General features: G+C 35.0%; 1 protein-coding gene across 1 annotated transcript; it reads left to right on the forward strand.

Annotated features, from left to right (window-relative positions):
- The first annotated feature begins 1,249 nt into the window (after positions 1-1,249).
- Positions 1,250-12,356, forward strand: LOC107843558 (importin subunit alpha-9). Its single transcript, XM_016687871.2, has 11 exons — positions 1,250-1,614; positions 3,318-3,543; positions 4,209-4,362; positions 4,765-4,867; positions 8,666-8,850; positions 9,119-9,198; positions 9,933-10,083; positions 10,748-10,829; positions 10,911-10,969; positions 11,045-11,350; positions 11,914-12,356. The coding sequence occupies exons 1-11, from the start codon at positions 1,563-1,565 to the stop codon at positions 12,076-12,078; spliced, it is 1,563 nt and encodes a 520-aa protein (XP_016543357.2). The 5' UTR covers positions 1,250-1,562; the 3' UTR covers positions 12,079-12,356.
- The last annotated feature ends 385 nt before the right edge of the window (positions 12,357-12,741 follow it).

A 12,741-nucleotide genomic window follows, 5' to 3' on the forward strand; every position in this document is an offset into this window, starting at 1 on the left:
TAACATACTCCTCGGATCACTTTACTCGTTACATTTCTTATTTACGCATCTCTTAAGAAATTACTATGTTTTTTACCACCATAACCTTATTTATTGTCTCAAATCATCTATTAGATTTGTCTGTCTTCAATAAACATTGTCGCTTTAATCACTTTTCAATAAATAAAAACAGAGTTTATCTAAATAATCATAATGTATTGAAGTATATGTATATGCTCTTCACCTAATTTTTCTATTCTAACGAGTCATTTTTTGTTATTTGCAAAAATAATTACTAGTACTAAGGTTATAATGCAAAGAATATATTCAGTTGTATATTTTTATGAACAGTCCATATTTTATTTTGGAGAAAAAGTCAAATTTATTCCTTTACTTTAAAAACTGTTTAAATATATATTTCGGGATATTTTGAGGTCATATGTATCCTTACTATCATACTTTGGGTCAAATTTATCCTCGATGTCATAATTTGAAGCTATATTTACCCTCGTTGTTAAGAAACTTTTCACCTATACCCTTCCTTTAACATAAAACTCAAATCAACATTATATTACCCATTTTTTAAAAAAATAAATCACATTCTAATCTAATCCACCTGACTCGAGCCACAAAAAATAGCAAAGACATAGCAACGTTATATTTGTCTGCTTATTTTTGTGGGTCAGATCGGGAGAACTAGATTAGGATGTGATTTGTTTAAAAAAATGAACAATTTAATGTTGATTTAAACTTTTCTGTAAAAAGAATGATACATGTTAAAAGTTTTTTAACAATAAGGATAAATATAACTCTAAAATATGATATCGAGAGAAAATTTGATCTCAAAATATAACTAATGATACATTTACCTAATTTTTAATGCACAAAAATAAACCTTTTCCTTTTACTTTTAACAAGTAGGACAAATAAAGTGTTTATGAGTAAGTAGTCCTCCCTCTGTTTCATAATAAATGAATTGCTGAATTTTGATACATATATTAATTAAAAAATATTAAAGACATAAATTTAACATAATTTTCTATTTTTATCCAAAAAAAATATTGATCTTGTAATATATTTTTAAAAGTTAATTAGTTATCAAATTATAAGGGTAAATTTAAAAAAAATTTAATGATTCATTTATTTTAAAATATTAATAAATATTTTAATAATTCACTTATTTGAAAACGGAGTGAGTAATAGATTATTAGTAAGGAGAAAAGGCTCCCGCTATAAATTGCTTACCACTTAAATCTGTTTATGTCAGAATCTTTTTGACTTCAAAAGAAGAATAAAAAAAAAATTACTACTACTAAAATACAAAAACTAACCAAAAAGAAAAAAAAAAAACAATAGGAAAAGCGTACCCAAACTATACCTAGCTGAAATACAATTTTCCCCCAAAAAACTCAAGTTTAGCTGCCAAAAAAAAAAAATAATCATCATTAAATTGAGTGCAGCAATTTTCAAATTTATTTTTCAAGATTTTAGTACTTCAAGAACCCCATTTCCCGTTTAATTCAGAAAAAAATTATCATTTCCCTCATTGGAAAAGGTTCATTGGGTAATCAAGAAAAAAATCAATGGCAGATGAAGGATTGGTTTCTCATAAAAGAGATCCTATTAAGTCTTCAGGTATGTCTAACCCCATTTCTTATTTTTTCATTTTGCTTAGTTTATGTAGAAAAATAATCTTGAAATGTAAAGGCTGAGTTTTTATGTGTGATTAAATGTCTTAACGAGAAATGAGCTTGGTTGTGGTATTTGGGATGGTGGGGTTGGGGTTGTTTATTACTTACTCCATTCATTTTTACTTTGTCATATTTAGACTTGACACTCCCATATAAAAAAAAGGCACGATTAACATGGTTATTTTTGCACATTACCCCTATAAATTGATGTGTCGTATTAGGTCGTGGAAAATGATTTGGAGAATAAGTAAAGGGTAAAATGTGGAAAAGAATAATTGTATTTTGTTGATATGTTAAAAGAGACGAGTAAAAGTGATATTTTATTTTTAGAATAATAAACAAGTAAAAGTGAACAAGTGAACAGAGGGAGTAGCTTAAGAAAAAGCTAACAATTAGTTGGTTAGTGAAGTTTTGTTCATTTCCCCTGATTGTTAAAGTTTCAATAATAGATTAGTTGTAATGTGATAGCAGTGGTATATATGAAGGTTTGAATTTGGTTATGTTTATGTGCTGCTTTTTATTTTTTTTCTTGTTGATCAGTTTATGTAGGAAAAAAAGACTTTCTTGAAGATAAATCTTGATAGTCTTGAACTGTAAAGACTAAGTTTTTATCCGTGGTTAAATGTCTAACAAAAATAAGCTTGGTTGTGGTATTGGATTATTTTGTCTGTTTACTGTTTCGATTTGTTTGTCTAGTTTTGACTAGGCACGTGGCTTAAGAAAGTAAAGATACTTTTGAAATATGCTGAATATACCAAATTATACTTTTATCTTGTGATCTTAAACATGTTGCTTGAAAAGTTGAAATTGAAGAGTTGCAAAAAATGGAAAGAGAGATTTTCTTGAAATGGACTAAAAGGAAAGCAAGATAAATGAATTGAAACTGAGGGAGTAGTAAAAACCATGATTTTAGTTGACAGGTGAAGTTTTGTTCATTTGTCCTGATTGCTAAAGTTTCAATAGTAGATTAATTGTAATATGATAGTAGTGGTGTATACATCAAGATTTGAATTTAGTTATGTTTATGTGCTGCTTTTTTTTTCATGTTGCTCAGTTTATGTTAAAAAAAAGACTTTCTTGAAGATGTATCTCGATATTCTCGAAATGTAAAGATTAAGTTTTAATCTGTGATTAAATGTCTTTATTAAAAAAAATAAGCATGGTTGTCGTATTGTTTTTTTTTTGTGTGTGTTACTCCTCCGTTTCGATTTGTTTGTTTGGTTTTGAGTTGGCACGGAGTTTAAGAAAGTAAATGATACTTTTGAATTTTATGATTTTGAACTAAAGATACATAGAATGTATCAAAATGTGTTTTAATCTTGTGGTCTTAAACATATCATGGGAAAGTAAAAACTAAAGAGTTTGCCAAAATGAAATTAGATGTTCTTTTTAAAATGGACTAAGAAGGGAAGTAAGACAAACAAAATGAAATGGAGGTAATAGTAAAGATCAAGTTTTTTGTTGATTATTGAAATCTTGTTCATTTCTCCTGATTGCTAGAGTTTCAATAGTAGACTAGTTGTAATATGATTGCAAGTGATATACATCAAGATTTGGACTTGGGAATGTTTATGTGCTAAATGGTTGTCTTGTCTATTTTTGTCACCTCGTGTTTCTGTTTGATTTAGTGTGAATTTGGGTTTTCAGTTGGCAATGCTGCAGCACAGCGGAGACGGCAACATGCTGTTACAGTGGGGAAGGAAAGGAGAGAAGCCCTTATGCGGACAAAGCGTTTATGCAGAGTGAGAGTAAGTGGTGATTCTGATGATGCCTCTCCTGATGATAATGATATGATGATTGAAGAAGATCAATCAATTTTGGAGGCTCAAACTTCGTCAGCTGTGGAAGAATTAAAGCTTGCCGTTGCCCACCAGTATGGATAATAATTTTTATTTTTCTATGAAGAAAATTTTGTCTGTGGACCTTGGCTTTTTGTTTCATTTTGTTTTCTGTCTTATATTTTCAGTGGTCCCCCCCCTCCCCGACACCTACGGAGTAGGTATGAACCGGGTCGTCCCTATTTTCAGTTATCTCGTTTTTTGTAATTGCTTCTGTTTATTTACGTTGTTTACCTTGTTGTCTTGTGATTTTAAGTTTGCCGTGTCCTGTTTTAACACCTTTAGTCATCATTGGCTATTCAGGGAATCCCCATTCATATGACATTCTTGGTGTATTTTACTTTAGCAATTTCATAGCAATAAGTGTGATATATAGGGAATCTCTAATCTGTATGAAAAGATAACTTATTTAGAATTGGAAAGAAACAGATCCAAATAGAATGAATGGGTATATTAACTGCCAGCAACTTCGTTTGGGATTGAAGCATAAGGGTTGTTGCAGTAGATGTACTTTAATAATGAATTGTGTGGTCCTTTTAGAGTTCACTTTGCCGTTGAACTTTGGAGCTCCCCCTAGTCTATTGGATGGGGGACCTAGATAATGATTTTTTCTGTAGTCTTCACCACCTGATTTGCTATAAGCTTTATGTATGTGATATGCTTTCCAATTACTGATGACATGAGGTCCTACAATTGCTAGGGGTAAAGGGCCAACACAGAAAAGGGTGAATGCTCTTCGTGAGCTGAGACGCCTTCTCTCTAGGTCAGAATTCCCTCCTGTTGAAGCTGCCCTACAGGCTGGAGCTATACCTCTTCTTGTTCAGTGTCTTTCATTTGGCTCTCCAGATGAGCAGGTAAAGAAATGTTTAGCCAATTTCTGGTGACTGTTAATCTAAGGAGTTTTGAGCTTTTCTTTCTGGCTTTTCATATGATACACAGCATACTTGAACTTGATCACACCGTATTTTTGGCTTTGTTGGGAGTTGCTTTTTGCTTGATGGAAGATCACACTTTTATTTGGTCAAATTCTTGTGATATTCCTTGGCTTGATTTCACAGAATATTAAGCTTCTATTAACAAGTTATGCATATTACTGAATGGTCGCATATATAAATTTCTCTCTCATGCTTGGTAACCAAAATGATTAATGGTGGCCTTATCTCCCATTTTAAGTAAATGGGAAAAAGTTTCAATGACTTGAAACCTATGTATTATATACTGACGATCTCTTTCCTGGGTCCGTTGTCTTGCTGTAGTTGCTTGAGGCTGCTTGGTGCCTAACTAATATTGCTGCTGGAAAACCTGAGGAAACCAAAGCTTTGTTACCTGCATTACCGTTGCTTGTTGCTCATCTCGGAGGTTGGTGGAAGCCTCTCTTTCTTCAGTTTGATTTTCAAGTATACTTTAAGTTATTTTTTGTAATTACCATAGCCAGCTTGAGATTGCAGTACATAAAATACAAATAATGAAATATTAACACAGTGACCTGTTAGTTGCTTAGCTGTTTGAGGGAAGGAGGGATGGACTTCAAAATCTTGCATCTGTCATCTCTGCTTTGTTTGTGATCCTAAAGTGTGCTCCTTGCCTCGTTGAATAAGAGCACAACTATGTGACAGCTCATAAGTTCTTAACGTTTGTTCTTACGAACTGTGCAGTCTCTGCGAATATGTTCGAGGTTTCCATTTTTTATGTCAAGTGGGCAATATTCTCGTGAATTTAACTCACCAAGGTCCTCTTCATTTCTGAAAATAGCTAAGTTTACGAAATTTTCATCCTTTGGTTTTGCTGTTCTTCTGGACATATTTTTATTCTTCTTAATGATACTATCTTGAAGGCATAGTGTTTCAGAATATTGTCTCATGTCTGAGGATTAATTTATTTTTGTAAAAGAAAAGAACAGGAAGAAGAGAAGAAAATAAGAGGACAAGACAGCAACAACAACATACCCAGTGTATTCCCACCTAGTGGGGTCTGGGGAGGGTAGAGTGTACCCAGTCCATACCACTACCTCATACCACTACAAGAGGTTTTGGAAATGTTTGTTCAATTATTCCCTAAAAGTTTGGGGTTAACTAGACACTAGTGTTTACATATGGTCTAGATTAGGAAAGTACATGTAAGAAAATCTTCACATTTAATGCAAAATAGTATCTATCTAATTTAAGCTATATGAAGATTATCACAAATCCTTACCACAGTTACTACCTATCTTGGCATGCCATTGGGAAATAAGCACAAAGCATCGGAGATATGGGATGGTATAGTGAAGAAGACAGCGAAAAAATTAGCTAGTTGGAAAGCCCAAAATCTTTCTTTGGGGTAAACTCACCCTGATTAAATTTGTTCAGGACTCTCTCCCACATATGTGATGTCACTATTTCCTATACCCTCCAAGGTTGTCAAAAAACTGGACAATTTAAGGCAGAATTTTTTATGGCAAGGGTTTAAAGAAGGAAGTGGTTACAACTTGGTGATGTGAGAAAGAGTATTACTGAGCAAGAAGATGGGTGGTTTGGGAATCAGGAATTTAAGCATGCAGAATAATTGTCTAATGATGAAATAACTTTGAAGATACAATGGTATGGAAGGAGGTTATCAAGGCAAAGTTTGGTGAAACAAATCGTTGGTGTACAAAGACAATCACAGACTCTTATGGAGTAGGAGTTTGGAGAGCTATTATGGTTCTATGGCCCCTGATGGAAGGTAATCTCAAACTAAAGGTAGGAGATGGGAACAAGATCCAGTCCTGGAAAGAAGCTTGGATTGATCAACTCTCATGGACTATTTCCCAGATTTGTTCACTCTTTGCAACTATCCTGAAGCAAAAGTGAATGAGCATTGGTAATCACAGGGGTAGGATCTGTCTTTTAGGAGGCTTATGAATGATTGGGAAATAAACAGGGTGGCATCTCTGCCGGAAAAATTAGCAACTTAGGGGCTTCACAACGGACTCAAACAAAATTATTTGGAAGCGTAGCAAGGATGGATGCAACACTGTTAACAGTACCCATGGAACTATATCTGGAGAAGTCCTCCTACCAAGGTGAAATGCTTCACTTGGTTGGTGGTAAAGAGAGCTTGCTTTACACATGAAGTGCTACAGAAGAAAGTAATGCAATTGGTGTCAAGATGTTTCCTCTGTAACAAAACAGAGGAAACAAACAAGCATGTGTTGCTCCATCGCAGCTTTACTGCTCAACTGTGGACACTTCTCCTCACCCTCACAAACACCAAGGGGGATCATGTCTGAAAGCACAGCTGATTTGCTAAGCTGCTGGTTTAGAAGGGGAGGAAGTAAAAACCAAATGAGATGGTGGAGGATTATCCCATCTTGCATCTGGGGACTGTGTGAAAGGGGAGTAATGGCAGATGCTTTGGAAACAGATCCAACTCCATTCAAAAGTTAAGTAGAATTGTTTTGTATCTTTATTTTTTTGGTGCAGACAACAGTGTATGTAGGATATAAATCAGCTTGTAGATTTGTTAGGAGCTTTGCAACTTTTTGGAGGTTGCGAGCATATATCCTTAATGCTGAGAAATACAACTTTATCAGTTTCAAAAAATATTGCAAAGATTTATGTAATTTTAAAAATAGCTTTTTTCCAATGCAGTCAGTTCTGGAACCTTGAAATTATTTAGGAATATTTACTAGTTGGTCGTCTGAATTTATGACTCATAATTACATATTCAATCTTTTGTTAACAATCTGTTTCTCTTTGGCGAAACGTGGATTGTATAGTGGCTTAATTGTATCAATTTTTCGTTATATTTTAGCTTTTGAAGAAACAATTTTTCATATTCGCTCACGTGGTTAAGGCCATGGCTCGATACTCTAGGTTCACACTTGGTTTGGTCATCACATTTTTTTTTTTGTACTTTTCTAAAGAGACTCGATGAGGTGGATTGTCTATCCGAGGGAGTTTCTGCTTGCCTGCAGTAAAATACCCAAGAATTGATACATTTCCTCTGTTTTTTTTTTTTTTTAAAAAGTTCTTATCATGGTGATTGATACACCTGAGAATGCGCATTGAAGCATACCAACAACTGTTACAAAAAGCTGGTGGAATCTGGATTACCACACTAACAATGAATGATATCAGGTTGTGTGATTTGGAGAAATTTGATTCTGTGAACAAGTCTCCTATATATTCCTAGGCCATTTAAAAGGCTTCGTTATATAGGAGGGTGAAATAGTCGGGATCCAGCATACCAGAATTCTTTTAGCAATATGCAGTATATTTTTTTGTAATGAAAGTACCACTACTAGATTGTCGCCTTTATTGCTAAGAGGTATTTAGTTGCTCCAGAAATGACAGGTTGCTATTAATTGATCAACCCTTTATGATCAACATATGTAATGATAGTGCCATGAACACAAACAACTAGGAAATTCTGAGCTTTGATCTAGTGGTAAGATCACAGTTTGTGATGTGTGGATTAGGTGCACGTCACGAGTTCGCACCCTACCATAAAGAAAATCTTGGTATTTAAGTGGAGAAGGATAAAGTGGCGGGCCCATTAACCATCGAGTTTCGGACGGTGCATAATGGCTCTTGGAGATTTTTCTGTTATCAAAAGAAAGAAAGAAAGAACGAAAGAAGAAAAATGTTGTAGAAGACTTGATGATTTGCTTCATTTTGAAATATGAGCTAGAAAAGCCAAACCATGCCCGTGGAGATTGAGGCCATAAACAGATTGGCACATTCGATGTTGATTACTTAATTTAACTTCCTCAAAAGTTATAAACATCTTTTTACTAATTGACAAAAGGGCCAGCGAAATATGACTACCACAGAGATGAGGATACAAATAATGCCATTTTAGCCACCAGAGAAATATATGATTGTACTTAGACCTTATATCTGATTGTATCCTTTGGAAATTAATCAGACTTTAAGGCGACAAAATTTCACCTCTGTACCACATTGACTGTAAAGACGTAACAACATTTCATTATTATTTTTCCACGTGGTAAATAACTAATTTCAAGTGTTATTATTATGTAGAGCAGTTATTCCCTCAGTAACAGGGTCTGATGCCAAAAATAATAAGTCATTGCTTCTTCAGAGTTAAGTTATTGGGACGATGGATTAGATTTATATAACTTCTTGTTGAGATATTTCTTTTGATTAACTATTTCACTGTTTTAATTTGTAGAGAAGAGTTCCTTACATGTAGTAGAGCAGTGTGCATGGGCATTGGGTAATGTTGCTGGTGAAGGTGAAGAGCTGAGAAATGTTCTCCTATTACAAGGAGCCTTACCAGCTCTTGCAAGGATGCTGCTGCCTAACAAGAAGTCAACAGTGAGAACAGCTGCTTGGGCATTATCAAACCTAATCAAGGTTCAGGAATAAAGTTTCTATCCTTGTTGTGCATAACTGCATATTATCTGATTAATTTTTTTTTCAATTACTGTCTGTCCCCTCAGTACAATTCATCTTTAGGTGACAGCCAAAAGCAAATTGCCTATTACCTTGCTTTTACGCTAATTACTCTTTGAAAATCTGAGAAGATGGTTTGCTTGTTACTTTTTCCCCCTCTTGGTTGTGTATGTCTTCTGAATTTTCTTTTTGAACATTTGAAATAAAAGATTCTCTTTGTTTTGCGTAGGGACCAGATCCTAGAGCTGCAACAGAGTTGATAAAAATTGACGGGATACCCGATAGAATTGTTCGACATTTAAAGAAAGGGTAAGTTGTTTTGGAATCACTTGCTTTGTAGTGCTGCACAACTCCAGAATTTTTGTACTATCTACTGTACCTTGTTTGTAATGTTATTATTGTTAAGTGTTCCACATTGGTGGGATGAGTTATTTGTCCCCTTATATGATCTTGACAATCCTCACCCCATGAGCTAGCTTTTGTAGTTGAGTTTGGCCCAAAGTCCATTTGTTTACACGGTATTAGAGCTAGGTCCATTACTGTTATTGTATGTCCCATTTTTGGGTCTCTATGTTGTGTTGTGCACGCTTCAGTTGACAGGCCTGGGCATGTGGAGGTGCTAAGTGTCCCACATTGGTTGAGGGATGGGTTGTTTATCTCCTTATATGGTCTTAGGCAATCCTTACCTAATAAGCTAGCAAGAGTTGTGTTAGGCCCAAGGTCCAAGTATTGAATAAATACTCTACCTCCCCCCTCCGCCAAAAAAAAAAAGTATAAGTTGTTTCTAAGTACATCTGTATATTTACTCTATTAATTTTGTTATATTTATGGTTACGATCCACAAAGATATACATTTAATTTACTGTCATTTGTTGACCATAATTCTTATAGTGTATGGCACTATTTTTTTTGTTGTAGATTTTATAGTAATATCTATTGACCTCATAAGGAGAAGTGACTTGCCTGTTAAATTATATAATTATTCAAATTATCCTATATCTTTCTGCAATGTCCTTTTCTAATTGCTTAGCTGGCTAATCCAGGGATGATGAGTTGGCCACGGAAGTAGCATGGGTTATTGTGTATCTCACTGCCCTTTCAAATGTTGCAACTACAATACTGGCAAAGAGTGATCTCGTAGAAGTCCTGATAGAAATATTGGGCATGTCAACTAGTCTGCAATTGCTTATCCCGGTAAAATGCATACTAATATATTTAGTGGATTTATGTTATGAGAAATATTCTTATTATTTGTACTTACTGAGCTTTGAAAACGATCACTGATGAAACTTGACATATAAAAGTAAAAAAAAAAAATCACTGATGGAATAAGAAGGCTGATCTGACTTCATTTTTGGGCCTTTCGAAATGAAAAGGATCGGTATCGTTCTGAAAATCTAAAACTATTTGCTGAATAGAAAATATATGCAAATGTGCAACATTGTGTTCCTCTTGGTTTTTCTGTTCCCCATTTTCAATTCTGTTTTCCTTATTCTCAACTTCGGATTGCTAATTGAGTTTTCTGTAGTTCTTGCTGGATACTAGTTTTGCTTGATATTCATGCTTATGAAATCGTAGGGTAAGATAGTAAAGCTGCAGTGTTTGATTGAATTACAGTTGATGCAGAATGTCTATTATAACTAGAATAGGTCCTTTGCAATGCTTTTGACAGCATTTGGGAGTTAGGTAAATAATCGTCAAATTTCTTCACTTATAAAAATTAATTAATTAAATCTTTGTCCAATTGCCTTTTAAGTGTTGCTGATGGAAGATGTTCATCTTTCTACTGATCAGCATTATATGTGCGTGCTCCTTCATCTATGTGTACATCATCAATGTTTGAGTCTTGTTTATTCAGGTGCTCCGAAGCTTGGGAAATCTTGTGGCTGGTGAGACTCATATAACTAAATTTGTTCTTGTTGCGAGGCATGACCTTACAGGCTAGTTTTTGAACTTCTCCCTCCTTTTTTGGCATAGAAACTACATGACATCTATAACTCTGACATCCTAATTATTTCCAGGTAATGCCATCCAAGCACTGGTGAAGTGCTTAAAGAGTGAACACCGCATCTTGAAGAAGGTATGCTAGTGGTACTTACTATTTTTATATTTAGAGATTGTTACACTGTTTATTAGAATTTCTAGAATTTTCCAGGAAGCTGCATGGGTGCTATCTAACATAGCTGCTGGTTCAGTGGAGCACAAGCAGTTGATATATTCAAGTGAAGCTATGCCGTTTCTTTTAGATCTTCTTTCAACAGCTGCATTTGACATTAAAAAGGAGGTAGCATATGTCCTGGGAAACATCTGTGTCGCCCCTGCTGAAGGTTCTGGAAGGCCAAATGTGATTCTGGACCACTTGGTCAATCTTGTTCATGGAGGATGCATAACAGGTTTTCTGGATTTGGTAAGATCTGCTGATGTTGAGGCAGCCAGATTGGGACTGCAATTCATTGAGCTGGTAAGCAGAGGAATGGTTGTTGTTGATCGATCTTAGCTTCTATTTGCTGCTTCTTTCTTTTCCTTCTAAACAGAGTACACTCGTTATGGTTTACATTCCCCAACAAGATCATAATGAAGGCCAGTCACGGACGCACGTTTATATTTACTTGTATATATAATGACAGTTGACATATTGGTGTGTTTAGTTGCTCCAGTGTCAAAAGAAAAAAGATTATAATGGTGTTGCAGTGAACAAGAAGGAAACGAATGAAGAAGATTCTAAAAATGCAAGAACTCCACACTAGGAATTTGAATCTGCGGCCTAAAGCAACTTTTAAGCCAACCTTTGCCACTACATTAGAAGCTTCCTTTATGTAAAGGGATTCAACACTTAATATCTATATATATATATACCAAAAAAAGTTGTTTTTACCCGATTTGCACTATCCAACGAACTAGATTCAGTTGAACCTCCTTCGGATCATGTAGCTCTACCCTGGCCGGTTGACTTGCTATCTTCTGTTGTTTCAATTGTATGTTGATATAGATACAATGGTGATTTAGGAACCTCTCTTTTGACAGGTCTTGAGAGGAATGCCGAATGGAGAGGGTCCGAAGCATGTTGAAAGGGAAGATGGTATTGATGCAATGGAAAGATATCAATTTCATGAAAATGAAGAACTCAGGAGCATGGCGAACGAGTTGGTTGATTGTTATTTCGGAGAAGAATATGGGCTTGATGAATAAGAACATGTTCATGTGCCAACTGATTTGGTTCCCTAACTACTGTGAAGCTTGTAGCTCACCAAGGTGTGCATATATTAGATAAGCACTTACCTGGTTTTGTGTAATCTGAATTTGAATCGTCGGGTTTTCCAGATGTAGTTGTATTGAATTGAGTGGTGGGGGTGGGTGAGTGTTGGGAGGAGGGTAGATCATGGATGTACAAGCTTCCAATGTTGTAATAGTATGTTTCTAACATAAAAAAACATAGGATTTGCCAGTAGATGTGCTTACAGATTCAATGTGTTTTTCTTCTGTCTTTTTGTCTATGTTGCTTTGACCCTCTAAAAATGCTGATCCTCCAAAAATACTTTTGGACGATCTGACGTGCACCGATGGACATTTTTAAAAAGTTCGAGCAACTTAGGTTTTTGTTGTATTCTTCCTTCCAAGTCTGAACTCTTTAAGTGGAACAATTTAAGTTTCATTCTTGTCCTTTAGTCCTTCAATCCAAACAAGAACAGAAAATTGAAGTCATTTCTGTCATTGTACTATCAATCACAAGGTTGGAAGAGCTGATAGGTCGTTGAGCCCGAGTTTAGAGCTAAAGCGGCATTCTCCCAGTGGTAATGGTTGGATTTCCACTAAGGATATTCAACGCACATATAAATAATTTGACTTTATATA

Source organism: Capsicum annuum, chromosome 10 (assembly GCF_002878395.1).
Source record: "Capsicum annuum cultivar UCD-10X-F1 chromosome 10, UCD10Xv1.1, whole genome shotgun sequence".
Classification (NCBI taxonomy): Eukaryota; Viridiplantae; Streptophyta; class Magnoliopsida; order Solanales; family Solanaceae; genus Capsicum; species Capsicum annuum.

Coding starts and splice junctions, on each gene's coding strand:
- LOC107843558 (XM_016687871.2), top strand. CDS start 1,563: ATGGCAGATGAAGGATTGGTTTCTCATAAAAGAGATCCTATTAAGTCT. Junction 4,868..8,665: donor GCTTGTTGCTCATCTCGGAG/GTTGGTGGAAGC, acceptor TTTAATTTGTAG/AGAAGAGTTCCTTACATGTA. Junction 11,351..11,913: donor GACTGCAATTCATTGAGCTG/GTAAGCAGAGGA, acceptor CTCTTTTGACAG/GTCTTGAGAGGAATGCCGAA.